The 20,695-nt window shown below is 42.9% G+C and overlaps 1 protein-coding gene across 3 annotated transcripts in view; it reads right to left on the reverse strand.

Moving 5' to 3' along the window:
- LOC143815089 (interferon alpha/beta receptor 2-like) overlaps nt 1–20,695 on the reverse strand; it is a 42,365-nt gene that overhangs the window by 9,933 nt on the left and 11,737 nt on the right. For all 3 annotated transcript variants that reach the window (XM_077293937.1, XM_077293939.1, XM_077293938.1), the window contains exons 2-5: nt 19,093–19,196; nt 6,579–6,705; nt 4,180–4,349; nt 2,117–2,292 (exon numbers count right to left, since the gene is read on the reverse strand). In XM_077293937.1, coding sequence (XP_077150052.1) covers nt 2,117–2,292; nt 4,180–4,349; nt 6,579–6,705; nt 19,093–19,138 — 519 coding nt within the window. In that variant the 5' untranslated portion in view covers nt 19,139–19,196. The remainder of the gene's footprint in view (nt 1–2,116; nt 2,293–4,179; nt 4,350–6,578; nt 6,706–19,092; nt 19,197–20,695) is intronic.

Consider the following 20,695-nt stretch of genomic DNA (forward strand, 5'->3'; position numbering starts at 1 on the left):
GGCTCGCCAGAGGTAGCCTGACTGCATTAGGTACCGAGATGAGATCCTCAGACCCCTTGTGAGACCATATGGTGGTGCGGTTGGCCCTGGGTTCCGCCTAATGCAGGACAATGCCAGACCTCATGTGGCTGGAGTGTGTCCGCAGTTCCTGCAAGATAAAGGCATTGAAGCTATGGACTGGCCCGCCCGATTGAACACATCTGGGACATCATGCCTCGCACCATCCACCAACGTCACGTTGCACCACAGACTGTCCAGGAGTTGGCGGATGCTTTAGTCCAGGTCTGGGAGGAGATCCCTCAGGAGACCATCTGTCGCCTCACGTTAACATGTCGGGCACTCAGACCATCCTCATGTAGTCAGTTTCTAACCGTTTGTGCAGACACATGCACATTTGTGGCCTGCTGGAGGTCATTTCGCAGCGTTCTGGCAGTGCTCCTCTTGGTCCTCCTTGCACAAAGGATGAGGTAGCGGTCCTGCTGCTGGGTTGCTGCCCTCCTACGCTCCCTCCATGTCTCCTGGTAGCTCCTCCAGCCTCTGAACACTACGATGACAGACACAGCAAACCTTCTAGCCACAGCTCGCATTGATGTGCCATCCTGGATGAGCTGCACTACCTGAGCCATTTGTGTGGGTTGTAGAGTCCGTCTCATGCTACAAGTGTGAAAGCACAACCAACATTCAAAAGTGAACAAAACATCAGCCAGAAAGCATTGGAACTGAGATGTGGTCTGTGGTCCCCACCTGCAGAACCACTCCTTTATTGGGGGTGTCTTGATAATTGCCAATAATTTCCATCTGTTGTCTATTCCATTTGCACAACAGCATGTGAAATTGATTGTCAGTCAGTGTTGCTTCCTAAGTGTTCCCTTTATTTTTTTGGAAAAGAGAAAAAAAGCATGCACTCTTGCTATGGTGGTGCTGACTGAACGTGGAATTATTCCACAAAATGTCATCCCAATGATAAACAGTCGCACTCAGAATTCCTTTAAGTTGCAAACAATTTAGAATTTTATTTTGAAAACACCAAAATTAAATGATTCACCGCAGTTGAGACAATAAGGTATTCCAATGGTATAAGGTAACGTTTCGACCCACTGGATCTTTATCAAACCTTATCAAAGGAAATATTTCATGAGAGGTGCTGGAGTCCCATTAGGGGCTACTTGTATGCTGCATCTCTCTCTCTCTATAAAATATATATATATATATATATATATATATATATATATATATATATATATATATATATATATATATATATATATATTTCAAATCCCCACCTTATCCGCCATTAAAAAAAATAAAAATAAATAATGCATTTGATATCACTGTGTTTATAGAAGTCCAATCTATCAAAACATAAATAAAAACCCAGATGGCACACAACGTAATGAGAAAAAAAAAAAAAAAAAAAAAAAAAAAGGAGGAGGAGATCAAAACATTGTATCTACCCCAAAATGGTCAGTTCAGGGTGCAAAACATAATCCATCAACTGGGCCCGTAGACCAAAAATTTAAAACATTATAGGAACAATTTTTCTTCTTTTACAAAATTTCCATTTTTTTTTATTTTTTTTTTTCACCACAGTGAAAAAAAGAAACTCGTACTGACCTGCAGAAATAATATTGCTGGGTCAGTTTTACCGTATAGTGAACATGATAAAAAAAAAAATAAAAATAAATTGTGGAATAGCACTTGTAATTTTTCTCCAGCTTTCCAGTACATCACATGATAAATTGAATTGAGTTATTCCAATGTTCAACTTGTCCCGCAAAAAACAAGGCCTCATATGGCTATGTGGATGGAACACTGAAAAAGGTTATAGCTATTGGAAGGAGGGTAGGAAACAAAAAAAAAAAAAAAAGTGTAAGCGCAAAAAACGGAAAATCGTCAGGTCGGGAAATGGTTATAGAGCTGAGCGGGGGAGATAGTGGATCGCCATACCAAATCAGAATTTTATTTTTCTGGATCCTTGTGTTAATATCTATTTTTTTGCATGGATATGACGTGTTTACTCATATGTACATTTATGTGCCAAGGACAGAAGTGACATAAGCAGCAATGAGAAACAGGCAGAAAAAGCAAAACCAACAAGAGAGCTGCGTCTGCTTACCGCTGTATTGTTCTGCAGCATAATTCTGCAATTCATTCGTGCGAAGACGTCGTGGCTGACCAGGCTGACGTACTGCTGCTCGTCTTCACTCCATAAGTGAGAGACCGGAGGCCGGATAGAAACTTGGATGCCGCGGTCGCATGTCACAATATCCACTATGGGCGGCCCCAGTACAGCTGGAAACATACCACAGAAATGGCAGAATTAGTGGCACCGTTATCAGGAGGACGGCTTATGGCATTTGTACAGAGGTGGTCACAGCCCAATATCCACATATAATACATACACCCATCAGCCATAACATTAAAACCTAGTTTAATCTTGTGGCCTTCCCTGCCGTGCCACCAAAAGAGCTGAGACGTGGACTCCACACAACCTCGAAGAAGCCCGGTTGTACCTGGCATTAAAAAGTTATCAACAAATCCCTTGAAGTCCTGTGCGCTGCTCGGTGCGGCCTTGATGGATCGGGTTTGGTTTGCAGCACATCCAACAGAAGGTAGAGCCCAAGTCATCAGCTTGAACTTTTAGTTATCCTAATCCTGAACAGATTTTTGTAGTATGGCAGCGGCATTATCCTGCTGAAAGAGTGCACTGCTAATAGGGAATACGGTGGCCAAGAACGAGGGTCTTAGGTAGGTGGTACGTGTCACATCCACATGATGCCAGGACCCAAGGTTTCCCAGAGCATCTCCTTGCCCCACTGCCTGTCTTCGTCTCATACTGCATCTTTGTGCCATCTCTAACAGGCAAGTGTTCCACATGCACCTGTATGTCTGTATGTCAGACCGTGCCACCTTCGTCCATTGCCCAGTGGTCTAGTTTTGATGATCACGTGGCAATTGTAGGTGGACAGGGGTCAGCATAGGCCCTCTGACCGCTCTGCACTACAAGCTGTGATGCTTTGTGCGCTCCGATACCTTTCTATCATAGCCCGCAGTAACTTTTGTAGGAGTTTGTACTACGATACCTCTTCCGTGGGATCGGAGCAGAGGGGGGCCCGGCCTTCACTCTACACATCACTGAGCATTGGATGCCCATAACTCTATGGCAGGTATCGCCAGCCATCCCTCCTTGGACCACTATTAGGTGGTCACCGTTGCATCCGAGGAACGCTCCACAAGTTCTGCCATTTTAGAAATGTTCTGACTCAGTCATGCAGTTGGGACAATACGTAGGTTGCTCCGATCTGTACAATCGCTCATTTTTGTGCTTCTAACAAATCAATTCAAGAAGTGACTGTCCACCTGCTGTCAGATATATCTCACCGCTTATCAGGTGCCAAGATCAATGTTGGTCACTTCACCTGGTTTTAATGTTGTGACTGATTGGCGCATATTCATAAGGAGGAAATTGCTACCAACAGATTAATAATTTCACCGTATTACCGATCCTCTTACACTGAGCCGCCGTGGGGTATAAATTTTGGCACAGGATAACATCTTACCAGAATAATCAAGATTCTGCCATAAACTTGATTGGTTGCTTGGGAGCTAAATCCTAAAACCACCCAATAGACTCTTCTTTTGCATGAAGAAATAAAGGTACAGATTGCTAAGGCCTCCTACATAGTTTTATTTTTGGTGGCCATACCGAGCCATATGGTGCTGAAAGGGGAGAACATATTTTTTTTATATTGGTTATAGTCACCAACATGGAGGCTGTGGATGTTGGGATGTGTGGCCTCCTTCTACTACAGTCCCCATTAGATGAATGTCGGCTGAACTCACCGATATCAGCGGGATTGGCCAAGCATCTACCGTGTATGATGACGGCCTTCCAACTCTCACCCGAAAGATGATGTTCATGTGTATGGGAGAGCGAGTGTTCGGCCGACGGGCTTATGAATAGTCTGGAATTTGTAAACGATAAGCCCCTACTCTGAGGACTGTGCAGATGTGAGGATGGACCCCCCAATGACATGTCCACCTCTCCTCTGTATGTAGTGGCCGGTGGCAGTCTCACCTTTAAGATCATGGGTCTGGATACAGAAAGTCTCGGAGAGTGAGATCCACCTCTATCAGACACAAGGTACAACCGCTTCTTACAACGCTTTGAGGACTTACTGTTCTGAACCGGAGTCAGGGAGACTGAGCCGGACGGTTTGGAGGAGTCTTGGTCTGTGAAGCATAAAACCCTCACTCTATAGGAATCATTGATTTCGGTGAGGTCCTTGCTCAGATCGCAGAGCGGCGTGGTGACATTGAAGCAATCGGTGGAATCAATGAAATCAAGGCTTTAAAATAAAACAAATAAGAGAAGGTAAGTGATCCCCAAATAACAAAACTGTCCGGCATCCTATAATGCCAAACCCCTGTAACCGTCACCACCGGGCGTGGGACTGATGAGACATTTCAGTAAGTAGCAGGCGACTGAACAAATGCAATGGAAAAATCAAAAAGTAATACAATAACCACAGGAAAAAGTTACAGTGTGAACCCAACCGACATGTTTCCCCTGCCTGCTGTACACTGTATAGACATTTCCGGCTCTACTCCACGAGAACCAGTCCTCACTCCCGACATGTCATCATATGGAGAATACAAGTAAAACAACCATTCTGGAGCATTTTTCTAGAAACCCTAAAGTGTGCGGTTCCTCTCTTATTCTTCCTGCAAATTATCCAGGGGGGGGGGGGGGGGGGGGGTGTCCTTACACATTCTCAAACTGTCCAATCAGAGCTGACAGTTTTAATATTGTGCATAGACGAGTGGAATGGGAGTGTCCAAATATTTGCAGGAGTAATAACAGAGGAATAGTAAAAAATAAATAAAAAAAAAAGACTCCAGAATCGGAATTTTATGGAGAATGCAAATATTAAAACAAAAAAATAGACAACACAAAAGCTGATTGGTCCACTGTAATGGAGTGACTGAACTGATTAGAGGTCACTGTCGAAAAGGAGTTCTCATTAACTTATTTTCTACCCACTGGATAAATGATAAATATATGATTGGCGGAGATCTAAAAGTTGGGAGGAATCTGTCAGTTTCCATAGTGATGGATCTATTTCACACAGGGGGTCTGAGATCCTCGTTTTCAAGTGGTAGTCCCAGCCATCCGACCCTCAGTGATGGAACATGATCTCCTTTAACAGATATCATTGTTTCGTAAAATATGAAAAGATTTCCTAATAAAAATGTATGCAATTTACAATCTACTCTCAGTATCATTCCCCCATGGATTTTAGGATCTCTGCTTGCTGTCATGCAGTAGAATTAAAGGTGATAAATACTGATTTGATACAGACTATTCTCAGATGATATTACTGCTAACCACGGGGTGTGTGCATGGAGTATGAGTCACGGTTTGGCGGGGTAAATCCTGGTAATTGGTGAAAACGAGTGGGAGGATGGTACTGTTATACTGATTATGTTCAAGGTTATGTGCCTATGTTCTTTTAATAAACTGCAGCCAGGTGCAAAGAAAACAGTGAACTGACAGCAAAACCCATTCAGAGAAGGAATTAAATGGAATATATCATCTAGATTTTCAACAACTAAACCAAGATAGTTTTATATATCTATATATAATTTTTTGCTGCAGATTTTATTTTATAATATTTTCTGTGCATGATTATGGAGCGGCTATCTTGCCTGAGCTGCTGCCTGCTGTGAAAATGTATTAAAGTTCTGCTTTTCAGAAGAGTGGAAATGTTGATTGATCACTATGTGAAAGTGTTGTGAGCATGCTCTGATCTCTGCAGAGATGGGGAGGAGGTGAGCTGTGACATCACCCATTGTGAATGGTGGATCCTGTGTTATCTACTGTATATAGAGATGTTATCATTCATTGTACAGGAGGAGGAGGTGAGCTGTGACATCACCTATTGTGAATGGTGGATCCTGTGTTATCTACTGTATATAGAGATGTTATCATTCATTGTACAGGAGGAGGAGGTGAGCTGTGACATCACCTATTGTGAATGGTGGATCCTGTGTTATCTACTGTATATAGAGATGTTATCATTCATTGTACAGGAGGAGGAGGTGAGCTGTGACATCACCTATTGTGAATGGTGGATCCTGTGTTATATATAGAGGTGTTATTAGTCCCTTTAAAACATTGTATTTACAAAGATCAAATGGAATTACTATTAGAAAAAAAAAAAACACTCACAATAAAAAAAAAATATATGGTATAAAAATTCCCCCCTAAAACTAATAACCCGTGCCTTCACTAAGCCCTCGCAGCTCCCTTTATGTTCCTTACCCAGTCTGTTCTGGTCTTAACCTCCTGGATGTGTCTCTGGAAACGTCTACTCAACCAATCAATGGCCAAGAGAGATCAGTGAGGAGAAGGATGACTTTTTTAGACCATTTTTCTTAGACCAGGTGATGCCATTTAAAAAAAAAAAAAAAAATTATCTAGCAATCATGGGAAAGTGAAGGTGGACGCCCTGAGAATTATACATTATTCCTTCAAAAGTCATCACATGTAATGTTTTATTTTATGGAAAACTTACAACATTGAAGAATACATCACGCGGTAGAACATGGAGGTTACATTGTTGGGATCCCTCCAGGTCAGGATGTGCTTGAAATTTTGCGAGGAGATCGTAAGGTCTCTCGGAGGCAGAAGAACAGCAGAAACTGTAGGAATGGTATAAAAAAAAAAAAAATATATATATATATTTTACACACACATACATACAGAGACCTCTCCATAAAAAACATCCTTTTGAGGAGGTCAGCTGCCTATCAGGGCCATATTTTTGGTTCCACCATATATTCTATAGTGTCCATCCATCCACGACAGTAGGCGGCCACTTTAGTTTGGTTTTTCTTTACCAGGTTTACTAGTAAGTGGACATTTTGTATAATCCACAAGCTTACAGACTATGTGCTGCCATACTGGGTCCAAACATGCACTTTTTCCTCTTCCAGGGGAATCGTAGCACCAATCCATGGGAAGCCAGTACAGGACTTTTTTCGTTTTCGCCATGTAATATGGTCGTAGACAAAGAGTAAGTGGCGCCCTGACACAATGCTGGGGGCAGTAGTCTCCCTGGCCATCCTGTGACTCCTATTTTCTAAATATCTTGGCACTAAGAACATTCATGATCAGAAATATTTTATTATTACTAAGGAAATCCTGTGAAATTCTTTACGCCGAGCGGAGCGAATAAACAGCGATATTCATTAATTACCGTATTTTTCAGACTGTAAGACTTTTTTTTTTAGCAAGATAAAGTCTAAGGAAAAATTCCCTTCCGTCCAGCACTGCAAGACCATTCTTACTGCGATATTAGGTTTCTGAAATCAGAATAAAGTTGGAGTTGAGACCTTGATTCCAGCAATATATCCCTTACAGTACGGGCAGCTTACTGTAGCTTTGCTAAAATACTGTTTTCTCTGCTGCAGCTCTGCTAGTCTTCTCACTGATGAACACCTGCTAAGCAATCCTCGATATTCAAGAGCACTGGATCATCAATGATTGGCAGCTTTTTGCCTATGCACACTGTAAGCAGAAAGTTGCCATTCAATAGTATGGGAGGCTTTATTACTGAGAAGACTAGCAGAGCTTCAGATGATAAAACAGTGATTTATCAAAACTACAGCAAGCAACCCCGCAACATCCATGGAATCAAGGCTTCTGTCCTTGCATAAACTTGTTGACCGATTCCCTCAAATCATCCGGCATAGATAAATCACATGGCCCTGAGTGAGAGTTCTTGCTTGCGCTGCCCAACACTGATCAGTGCGATTAGTGTAGGGCAGGAGAGCCTGAACTTGACTGCCATGCTAGTAGGTTAGGGACAGCGGATACAGGGGACCCCATTAAAAAGCAGCAATAGCGATGGGGCGTTGCCTGTCCGGGTATGTGATTAGCAGCACACTTTGAGAGCTCCCAGAATACTTTCAATTATCCTGATCTGTGAGCTTTATATTTGGGCTGTGGAACCAGTGATGAGCTTTTATACCCGGGGAAAATGAAGTGTTCATTGAATTTGGTAGTCAGACGTCGCGGCCTACAGATCCGAGAAGCAGAGAATTCAGTGCTCTGAACATGACAGAACTTGCCTCATTGCTCTGACTAAGTAAAGAGTGGTGGTGCTCGTCTTCCACAACCGATCCCAATATCAGGAATGGATCTGCAGTCTCGTTTGGAAAGGAGCGAGGAGCCATTCACATATGGTCACCCAGGAGTCAAAGTAAAAACATTATAGTAAGGGGGCATAGGACCTCCTCGCAAATGTCTCCAGTTAGAAAATGGGTATTATACCTACCGATAATTCGGTTTCCAGGAGTCCATCCTGACAGCACGCTGGAGGACGTCCTCCTCCTCCTTGCTGGGACAGGAAACAACACGAGAGGTTAAAAGGTCCCACTCCGCCCCCTTTCCTTTAGTGTTTTGACAAGTACCACACCATGGATAGATACCATTTGAATTTTATTAACCAAATCATATTTACAGCATATGACATAGTATACATAAGGGGGGGAAGTAACGGTGCTGTCAGGATGGACTCCTGGAAACCGAATTATCTGTAGGTATAATACCCATTTTCCAGGACGTCCCCCTGACAGCACGCTGGAGAATACCAAAGAAACTCCTTTAGGGTGGGACAACTGCCTGGAGAACCTTTCTCCCAAAAGACATTTGTTGGTTTGCTAACACATCCAATTTGTAGTGTTTACAGAATGTGTTCACACTGGCCCAAGTCGCAGCTTTACAAATTTGTTCTAATGATGCCCCTGCCCGTTCGGCCCATGACGCTGAAATGGCCCGAGTTGAATGGGCTTTTATTCCCACAGGACAATCTACCCCTTCTGACACATAGGCTTTTGAGATTACTGTAGTGATCCATCTAGCTATAGATGTTTTGGATGCTTTTTTACCCTTATTTTTACCCCCAAACAGGACAAAAAGATTGGGATCCTTTCTCCAAGTACTAGTGGCCTCTAAATAATCTAGTACTGCCTGTCTGACATCAAGAGAATGTAAAGATTGTTCTTTTGTATTAGAGGGTTTATTGCAAAAGGAGGGTAGAATTATTTCCTGATTTCTGTTTTGTACTGAAGCTACTTTGGGAATAAATGATGGATCTAGTTTTAGGATTATATGATCCTCACGAACCTGGAGGTACGGGTCCCTAATTGATAGGGCTTGTATTTCCCCTACTCTTTTGGCTGTCGTAATAGCTACCAAAAAGGCTGTTTTCCAAGTTCTTATTGCAATGGGCATGTCATCTTTCTGGGTAAAAGGATCTTTACATAGGGCTCTGAGTACTAAATTTAAATCCCAAGGGGGAGTTAATTGCCTAACTGTGGGACGTAATCTCTGGACAGCTTTTATGAATCTCATTATCCACGGGTGAGAGGCTAATGGATAATCCAGAAATGTGCTAAGTGCTGAAATTTGTACTTTAAGGGTACTAGGTCTCAGCCCCATATTAAATCCCGATTGGAGAAAATCCAGAACTCTGGGCACATCCGGGTTTTCTGACATTCCGGCCGACCTGCCACCTCTCATACAGAACTTCTTCCAAATTTTGTAATAAATTGATGAAGTTACTGGTTTACGACTAGCTTGGATCGTTGAGATGACTTCATCAGATAACCCTCGCGATTTCAGGATGTCCCTCTCAGGATCCATGCTGAAAGGTGCAATCGTTCCGGGTTTTGATGTAACACTGGCCCTTGATGAATCATGTCCTTCCATAGAGGAAGACTGACTGGACTGTCCATCGCCATGGCTCCTAACAACGGAAACCAGCTCCTTCTTGGCCAGAATGGTACTATCATCAGAACTGTTGCTTGGTCTTCCTGAATCTTCCTGAGGACCCTCGGAATGAGTGCTATTGGGGGAAAAGCATAGGATAGTGGTTCGACCCATGTTTGACTCAAGGCGTCGACTGCTTCTGGTATGTCTGTAGGGTTGAGGGAATAGAATCTGGCCACCTTCGAATTTTTTCTTGTAGCGAATAGATCTATCCTGGGAGTCCCCCAGCGATGACATAATTGGTGAAAGATTTCTTGGTTTAATTCCCATTCTGTGGGACAGACTTCTTTCCTGCTCAGATAATCGGCCAGGACGTTTTGAGATCCTTCTAAGTGGACTGCTGTGATTGACAGGACTGTGTTTTCTGCCCAAGAAAATATTTTCCGTGCCAATTCCTGAAGTGGTTTGTATCTGGGACCTCCTTGGTGTCTTATGAAGGATACTGCTGTCATGTTGTCCATTAAGATTTTCACATGTTGGTTTTTTAAACGGGAGTGATTCCTTCTTAGAGCTTCCCAAATAGCGTAAAGCTCTCTGTAGTTTGAAGATCTTCGACTGATATCCTTTGGCCATCTGCCCTGGACGAATGATCCTTCTAGATGGGCTCCCCAACCCCACTGGCTGGCATCCGTAGTGATCACCACACACGGGGTACAGGTCCATGGAACCCCCACTCTTAGGTTGCTGTATTGTGTCCACCAGTGCAATGACTTTTTTACTGCCTTTGATAGGTGGATTACTCTGTCCAGTGATGACTGACGTCGATCCCATGCCGAGAGAACCTGATCCTGTAGCAATCTTGAGTGAGCCTGTGCCCACCTTACGCAAGTGATACAGGCTGTCATCTTCCCTAAGACCTTCATGGCTGATCTTATAGTGACCTGGTGCTTTATGAATTCCATGATTAATGCTCTTATTGACACCTGTTTTTCTCTTGGCAAAAAGGATTGTCTTGTGGTGGCATCTAGAAGAACTCCCAAAAATACCTTCCGAGATTCGGGTTTCATGTGAGATTTTTCTTGATTCACGACCCAACCTAGATATTTTAGGACTGCAATGGCTCGATCTCTGTGTAGGATTAAGATGTTTCTTGTTCTGGCTACCAGCAGAAAATCGTCCAGATAAGGAATTATTGTAATTCCTTCGTTTCTTAAGTATGCCACCACTTCCGCCACCAATTTTGTAAATATCCTCGGTGCTGACGCCAGGCCGAACGGGAGACCTTGAAATTGAAGGTGGCAGGTTTGGTCCGGAAACTTTACAGAAAACCTCAGAAGCTCCTGAGATGTTGCATGGATTGGAACCTGATGATACGCACTTTTTAGGTCTAGCGTACACATTACCGCATCTTTGTCTATGAGATGGACCGTTGTTTTTATTGATTCCATTCTGAATCTTTTGTATTTTACATAGACGTTCAATGGTTTTAAGTTTATTATTGTGCGTGTTTCCCCTGATGGCTTTGGGATTGAGAATAGTGAAGAGTAGTGACCTCTGGCTATTTCTGTTGTGGGGACCCGCACTATAACTTGAGAACTGAACAACTTCAGAATGTCTATGAACATTGGTGAATCTTTTGCCACCTTGGTAGGTGGGATACACCTCTGTGGTGCTGGGGATATGAGCTCTATCCTGTAACCCTCTGAAATGATTTTTAGGACATAGGCATTTTTTGTCACTTCTTTCCAGTTGTCCAGAAAGAGACTGAGCCTGCCCCCTATACCTATGGCGTCATTGTCTCCTAGATCTAGGGCTTGACCCAAACAGGGAGTTTCTTCCCCTTCGGTTCTGAGAATAGGCACCTCTATAGGAACCTCTGCTGGGTCTCCACTGTTCTCTATAATCCGGCTGCTTGAATTTATAGGAACTTCGAGGTGGAGGTCTCTTCCGAAATGGCTGGAATTTTTTCGGTTTTTCCTCAGGAAAACCTTTTTTATTATCTGATGCGGATTCCAGAATATCGTCTAATGCTTGTCCAAATACCTTGGACCCTGAAAAGGGAATAGCACATAATTTGTTTTTTGATGCATTATCCCCTGACCAAGATTTGAGCCATATAGCTCTACGAGTCGCATTGGATAACGAACTATTTCTGGCCGCAAATCTAACGGATTCTGCTGATGTGTCCGCCATAAAGGCTGTGGCAGATTTTATGATGGGTAAGGAGGAAATCAAATCGGCCCGTGGGGTTTTATTCACCAAATGTTCCTCTAACTGCCCCATCCACAAATACATTGATCTAGCTACTGATGTGGCTGCAATGTTAGCTTTTATCAGTGCTGCCGACGTCTCCCATGAACGGCGCAACAGAATATCTGCTTTGCGGTCCATAGCGTCTCTGAGACTAGAAGAGTCCTCGAATGGAATAGCCGTTTTTTTAGTAACTTTGGCTATAGGCACGTCGATCTTCGGAATTTCCTCCCATGCCTTGATGTCTTCCGGATCAAATGGTAGACGACTTTTAAATTCTCGCGATACTATCAGTCTACGTTCAGCATCTTTCCATTCTTGTAATATCATCTGTTTGAGGTGATCACTCACAGGGAATACCGTCTGTCTTTGTGATGTCAGTCCTCCAAACATCAAATCTTGTCTGGATTTCGGCCGCGGTTCTTCTTTCATCTGCATTGTATTTCTCACCGCCTGCACTAGATCTTCCGTCTCTTCCACATGGAATAGAAATTTTCTTCCTTGATCCTGTTCCTCTAATGGTAGTTCTCCTTCTTGATCCGAACTTCTCCCATCAGATTCTTCTTTAGAAAGCACTTCCTCATCATCTTGGTCCAGATCCAACCGTGGCCTTTTACGGCTCCGACCTGGGCTGGAGGGGTACCGCTGTGTCATGGAAGCCAATGAATTTTGTACCTCTTCCCGGATTAAAGACCTCATTTCAGATAGTAATGATGGTTGTTCTTCTCTTACAACTCTGGAAATGCAGGACTCGCATAATTCCTTTTTATGTGCCTCTGGTAATTTAGCATTACATATGGAACATCGTCTGGACTTTGTCAGTGCTTTGCCTGACTTTTTTGCCACTGACAGGGATGTCTGTTGAGCCTCCTTATCCTAAGTATAAGAATGAGTACATCTTAGTGACTTAGGAATAAGTGAGAAAGGTAATATGCGCTATGCGCACTTACCCCAGTCTCCTCACTCCTGGGATCCACATCCTCTGTTTAAATATAAATATATATATCATATAAATAGAACGTCTCCTGCTAGATATATGTATATAGGGATTTTGCAGCACTGCTGCACTTACCCCTTGTCTCTGGCATTGCAGACCTCCTTTCCGGCTGTTTCACTTGCATGCACCTGCGTCCTGGTTAATGTAGAGCTCACTCCAACCTGTAGAACGCCGGCGCCTATTTTTAAATCTGGCGCCTTTTTATATACGCTTTAGCGTTCCACCCTGTGGAACGCATACCCTGCCGCCGAATGTACCGGATCTGATGCCGCTGACGTCACCGGAAGCGCTATATCACTTACTTCCGCGTTCCACGCAGTGGAACGCACGCTGAAGCCGGGAGGTTCTGCTGCCCCTGCCTGCTCGTATAAGAGCATGCGGACCTCTGCGCCCATCCTGGCGCCGGCGCCTCTTGTCCTTCCTGGCGCCTGAGCCGAGAGCCTCCCCCTGGGAGGAAGCGGCTCACCCAGGAGCGCGTCCGCTCGACTGGTCTCTGGACGCAGGGACTCCCACCCGGGGAGTATGTGCCCTGGGCTACCGACGAGGGGGAAGGATATTGGACCAGCCGCACGATCCCCCTGAGCCCTCCGGTAAGCTTGATCTCTCGTGTGTCCCTCCATGCAGGGACAGGAAAAACACTAAAGGAAAGGGGGCGGAGTGGGACCTTTTAACCTCTCGTGTTGTTTCCTGTCCCAGCAAGGAGGAGGAGGACGTCCTCCAGCGTGCTGTCAGGGGGACGTCCTGGAAATATAGTGTAGTTTTTCTGATTTGCTATGTCTCTTTCCTCATGTGCAGGACCTTAGGTATCCATGGTTAAGACCACTCATATAGTGATAGTTAGTGGTCCTAACCATGGATACCCAAGATCATGCAATGCCTGCTCATGAGGAAAGAGACATAGCGAATCAGAAGAACTAGACTACATTTCTAATTGGAGGCATTTGCTAATATTATTATTAATATTACACCTACTACATATAGGGATAGGATCTTGGAGATGGGAATACCCCTTTAAAGTTAACGCCTTGTTCATTAAAGGGGATTTGGGGCAGATATTCAGAATTATAGAATACTGGATATCAGGCCTGAAAGATGGTGCTCGTATCCAACATGGGCCACACCTGGTGACAGGTTCCCTTATATGTATTTGGTGCACAAATATCTCTTGACAAGAAAAATGCAGTGCAAAATAGGTGCGCTTTTTATGTTTTTGTTTTTTTGTTTTTTTTACAAACGTTTCCAGTGCAGATTTTTCCCTACTCATTAGTATGGATGAAATCTGCACCAAAAACACTGAAGGGATTGACATGCTACAGATTTCACGGGGTATTCCCATCTCCAAGATCCTATCCCAATATGCAGCAGGTATAATAATATTAGCAAATACCTCCAATTAGAAATGTAGTATAGTTCTCCTGATAACTTATGTTGCTTACCCCATGTGCAGGGCATTGCAGTAGCTTAGGTATCCATGGTTACAACCACTCTTAAAGTGACAGTTAGCTGTTATTGGTCATAACCATGGATACCTAAGCTACTGCAATGCCCTGCACATGGGGTAAGCGACATAAGTTATCAGGAGAACTATACTACATTTCTAATTGGAGGCATTTGCTAATATTATTATTATACCAACTACTGCACATATTGGGAAGGATCTTGGAGATTGGATTCCCCTTAATATCTGCATGTCACAAACAAGCAATGTGTGCATGAGATTTCGAGAATCTCGTTCATTTTGTGACTAATCTGCCCCGAAAAAAAAAAAACATTAGTAGAACTAAGTGGCGGAGGGAAGTCAAGAAATAAGTATTTTGCAAATATAGACAATTTGGAACCCAAGAAAATTCCCCCCCCCCCCCCCCCATGTACGAGAAGCAGACAATTCGCCTCATCACGAGCTGCTAAAAAATTGCGACATGGAGGGTAAAGACATTTTAGAGGTTAGGAAAAATTTATAGGTGAATATTTTGTAAGATGTTTTTGAGGATGCACGGAAAGGGGAAGTTTATATTCTCTGCGGTGCGTGGCAGGACTGGTGTGAAATTTTAGAAGGAAGTTTGAAATCTTCCCACCGAGGTCAGGGGGTACAAGGGGTCTGCATCGTCGTACAGCTGAGGCCGGGTTCACATTTGCGCATCTGTGTGCAGCGTGTGATCCGCATGAGTCCATATCTTTTACATGGTGTACGCAGGGACATGCTTTTGCATGCGGATGCATCATTTCGCAGTGTCCGCCGAACGTAACATGTTGCATTTTTTGATGCATCAAATATTTTGCCAATCGTCCGAATGCAGATGATTGCGTAAAAAAAAACCCCAAAAAACGCATCACTCTCTATGGAAACGCATTGGTACTAAAGGACATGGGTACACATGCATTCGATGCGCTTGCGTATTTCGGACTGCGCATGTCCAGGAACTGTTTTAAGATGCCCACTGAGGCACGCCCTCCTGGAAATATGGAACGCATGAGCAAAAACAAAGCAAACAGACAAAAAAAAAAAAAAGCATACAAACATGCACACGCAGCTTTTTTTTTTTTTGCGTCATGCGCAAGATTATGCGGATAAAAAACGCTGTGTAAACATGCATTTTCTAATAAGCACCAGCAAAAATGCAAAATATAAAGTATTTTATGAGGTCTCAAAAAGTCTCCATGTTGGCATCAACTCTGCAAGGAGGCCCATCTCCAGTGTGCGTTGCTTTGATCATAGCTGATTGCAGCAGTTAAGTGGTTAACTGCTGGGATCGGCATTATCTCATAGGATGGGAAGGAGTTAATTCTTCATTGTTTTAAGCATTTCCTTTGTACATCTCCCCCCTTCCTTCCTAAGAATTTAGAAAACTAAAATCCACACATTACCTGCGGCATCATGACGTGATATTAATATGATGATTTTAGGATAAATCTGCAACAAATCAGCTGCAAAATGTGCCACGCTGTACAACAGATAGAAAGTGAAGGAAACTACATGCCCTCAAGGTTTGTGACCACAGATGAGAAACCAGAATTCACATTGCATAATTTGTCTAGACAGCAGAATACACGTCTGACTTGTGGCTCGCTTCTTAGATCAGCAGACACTTTGTGACACCTGAACTAAGGGTCCCAGGTTGACCCCTGATAATAATGTAGTCAGGCAGGTAACGTTCTCCACCAAACTCCGACTCCTCCATCACTCACATATACTCGGCTCAGGTAGAGGAAAAGTATAGGAAAAGTCATAAGTTAGTAGATGGGATAGGATTTGGTGTACACTTGTACTAGCCCACATTGGGGGAGCTAGGGGTGATAAAGAGGGGAATCACGTCCTTGTAAGGACTTAGTGTGCTCGTTGGTGACAGTGTCAAGTTAAAAGTGCAGCGGGCTGGAAAGACGGCGGTTACAGAAAGTTCTGTCGGTAGGAGGTCTTGGAAAACTCCCTATAAACATTTCTTAAACGAGTGGGACCTAAGGCCCAAAATAGGCACTGAGAAGCGTGCCTTAATCCCTTCCATACAAAGGAAGCCGGATGGGAAACCAAGTGAGGGAAACGTGACGGATCTCAAAGAATACTGCGGTACCGGACGGGAAATCCCTGGGGCTGACAGGACGATAAAGCACAGGGATAGTCCAAGCTGAACGTAAGGAAAAGATGGAAATATTTAAGGGAACAAGTGGCGAAAGGTGCTGTCCCGATACTGTGTGATAAAAACTGATGAACTTTAACTGCACAGTAAAGTTGAAGTTGTTCTAACAAACAGGGTGACCCCTGATGTGTGTGAGGCTGTTCCTAAAACAGACGTGGAGACAGTGAAGGCCTCTGGCCTGCAAGTGAGCAATGCATCATACACAGCACACCACGCATGGACTGGGACACAAGATGTTTGTAGGGGAAGTGTGGATTTACATCTGCTATAAAAAGGGGAACAGAGCGCTGAGTTCTTACACGATCTGTGCTGCCAGCCCCCACCGCCCTGTAGGACCCTGCACAGCAAATTTTACATTTCCGCTCTGCGTCATGCTCTGCTGTCCTGTCCTGGTCTAGTGACTTAATGTCTCGTGGATGTGAAGTCAGGACTTTGCACCAACTCATATACAAGGATTAAATGGCTTTTATTTTTCCACTTCGAATGCAGTATTCACTGCTATTTATGACAACCTGTTTCAGGCCATAATAAAACCGCAATTTTGGTTTCAGAAAACTCCTGCCCCTTAGTTTAAAAAAAAACAAAAAAAAAAAAAACAAACAAACAAACAAAAACATGAACTTTACTCACTCTACCCAGGGCCAGTGCTGACTCTCCACCACTGCTCCTGTTGTATGTGGCACTGACGTCATGTAGTCAATGCTGCAGCCTATCAGTGAGCTCACTGATTGGTTGCAGCGCCGTTGATGTGACATCAGAGCTGCGGACGATAACGAACACCAATAGCAGAGGATGATACTCAGCACTGGACCCTAGGACGTACAAGAAAATTGACAAAAGGAAGTCTAGCACTCAACTTCAGTAAACGTAAAAAACGTTTTATTTGTAGCACTCGAAACGTTTCAGTCCTTTTCTGGACTTTCATCAGTCACTACAACTCCTGTCTTCTGCGTTTTATACAGATATTTACTTAGAGACCTCATCTCCTCTCCTGTTTTGCCTGGCCCCACTGGCCCACACTGGCACGGTATGTTTGAGTAGTTCTTACTTATCACGGTTCAGCGTTCTGCAGCACCATCTTCTATTATATACTGAGCCTGGCTATTTGCGGCTTTCCACTGGATATGTTTTTCTAATATTGCATTATATAATGACCTTTGCTTCAAGTAAACCTTGTATGTTTATCTGTGATGTTAGTTATATTTGTCTTATTGTATATACTTTATTTATGATTTTTTGTACTGGCTGTACCCTTTACTTTATCTTTTATGATGTTGTAGTGACTGATGAAAGTCCAGAAAAGGACTGAAACGTTTCGAGTGCTACAAATAAAACGTTTTTTACGTTTACTGAAGTTGAGTGCTAGACTTCCTTTTGTTGATACTGACGGTTTGGGAACCTAGTCTAGGCACCACAGTGTAGCTGTGCACACGGTGTTTCTTTATACGTGTACAAGAAAATTGGACTTGGTATCATCAGAGTTGATCTGTTTCAGCAGAGTGTGGTGACGGCAGCCCCCGGTTGTCAACAGGGTGGATAAAAATCAATGTTTTTTTTAAAAAATCAAAAAAATCTGATTTTTTTGATTTAAATCGGATTTTTTGATTTAAATCGGATTTTTTTCAATAAACTGCTTTTTGAGGAAAATATTTTACCATCCAAAGGTTCTTCCATCATGAGATAAAGCTGAGTTGTTTAACTCAGTAGAATAAAGGCTGTATATGTGTAACATTCACAATGCCATGCTCTTCCAGAGGTTTCTGTAGGATGCTGACTATCCAACAAGTTTGGGCATGTCAACTGAATGGAAAAAGAAACTAAACCAAAAGTGAAACCAAGCTAGAAGTGTGGAATTAAAGGGGCAGTATGAACAAAATGTGGAGGCTATTAATAGTTTATACAATTAAGACATGCTGCTTTTAAACACCTACCTATTGCCATATAGTAAAACAAAAAAGATTTTTACTTACTTTGGGGTCCCCCCCTCACCCTGGCGTTAGATCGTTGCCCCTAGTTTCGTCCGTGTAACTATGGGCGCACATGCGCACTGCTCTCACTTCTCATTTTAATCGTGATTTATATTAAAAAAAACCTTTTGATTTAAATCAGTGATTTAAATCATGATTAAAATCATGATTTAAATCGATCCGATTTAAATAGAAAAAAATCTTTTGATTTAAATCGTGATTTAAATCATGATTTAAATCGGCGTGATTTAAATCAATCCACCCTGGTTGTCAATGTCAATTGCAGGAGGAATAACAGAGGAACATAGAAGGGTTTTAAGAAAATGTGCCCCAGAATTGTTTTTCCAAGACAAGATTTCCTAAAGCAGACGCGTTTTCTTTACAAGTGCAGCTCTAAGTTACTTTCTGTGTTTTTGGGTTTGGAGATCATAAAAATAATAAACCCCTCGGTCAGCATGAATCTCTCACCTCGCACTACACCGTAGCATATTATCAGAAGTGCTCGAAGCCCCATCCTACCAGGTGCTGGCTACGCGCCCGGCCATATCCTTCTCCCGACCATGTTCTGAAATCTGTAGAAGAGGAAATAAAATCACTAATAAAGTACACAACATAGATTACATCACGTGATGGACAAATACCGCCGAGTTGAACATGCTTTTATGGTTGTTCCTCAGTGTAATTGTTCCGCCACATAGGGCAAGGACAGTACGAAGATGGGGGGGTCGTCTACCGCTGAGATCTGGTGCAGCGTTGTGACCGGAAGCCCACTCTTCCGGACTCCCACTGGAGCTCCCATTGAAGTTTTAGGTCTGACTGTGGAATGCACCACAAGCGCCAAGTTTTCTACATTTTCCTAAATGCAAGTAGAAATCAAGATACTTTCTTTTCTTTCCCCCACCCCTTATGCAGACAACCCCTTTACTACAATAGTTTTCAAGGCAGGCAAAAAAAAAAATTATGTTAAGGGGTCACATAAGAGCTCTGGGGAACGCGAATAGGAATGAAGAGGTGGCTGAAGTGAGGAGGCCGAGAGGAACTTGAATAGTGCCGAACAAGTGCGCGATATCCGTCTTTTATATCCCATCGATATGTTAAAAATTCTTTAAAATAGAAACATAAAATAATAATAATAATAATAATAATACAAACACAGAAACAAAGTAACAGATCTGGGAAGAAACCCAAAACAGAGGAGGAAGTGAGAATAGGGAAGACCGTCAGTACGGTCACTAAAGGGCGACATTCACTCTAGTCTTTGTGAAACTACTTTAACCCTTTGCGTACCGAGTTTTTCCTTCTCCCCTCTATATATTATATTGTAAGATTCAACCACTAACCTGGAGACTGTATCTCCCCACTTGGAGCAAAGCAATTGGGCAGACTTCTCAATGCTGGCTACATTTTAGTTCAAACTTATAGACGACCTGTTGCCAGATGATAAGTAACCATCTTTCTGTTCTTACTCAATTCCCGTTGTTCCACAAATATATATATATATACATACATACATACATACATACATACATACACACAGTACAGACCAAAAGTTTGGACACACCTTCTCATTTAAAGATTTTTCTGTATTTTCATGACTATAAAAATTGTACATTCACACTGAAGGCATCACAACTATGAATTAACACATGTGGAATTATATACTTAACAAAAAAGTGTGAAACAACTGAAATTATGTCTTATATTCTAGGTTCTACAAAGTAGCCACCTTTTGCTTTGATGACTGCTTTGCACACTCTTGGCATTCTCTTGATGAGCTTCAAGAGGTAGTCACCAGGAATGGTTTTCACTTCACAGGTGTGCCCTGTCAGGTTTAATAAGTGGGATTTCTTGCCTTATAAATAGGGTTGGGACCATCAGTTGTGTTGTGCAGAAGTCTGGTGAATACACAGCTGATAGTCCTACTGAATAGACTGTTAGAATTTGTATTATGGCAAGAAAAAAGCAGCTAAGTAAAGAAAAACGAGTGACCATCATTACTTTAAGAAATGAAGGTCAGTCAGTCCAAGAAATTGGGAAAACTTTGAAAGTGTCCCCAAGTGCAGTGGCAAAA

This window comes from Ranitomeya variabilis, chromosome 3 (assembly GCF_051348905.1).
Source record: "Ranitomeya variabilis isolate aRanVar5 chromosome 3, aRanVar5.hap1, whole genome shotgun sequence".
NCBI classification, from domain to species: domain Eukaryota; kingdom Metazoa; phylum Chordata; class Amphibia; order Anura; family Dendrobatidae; genus Ranitomeya; species Ranitomeya variabilis.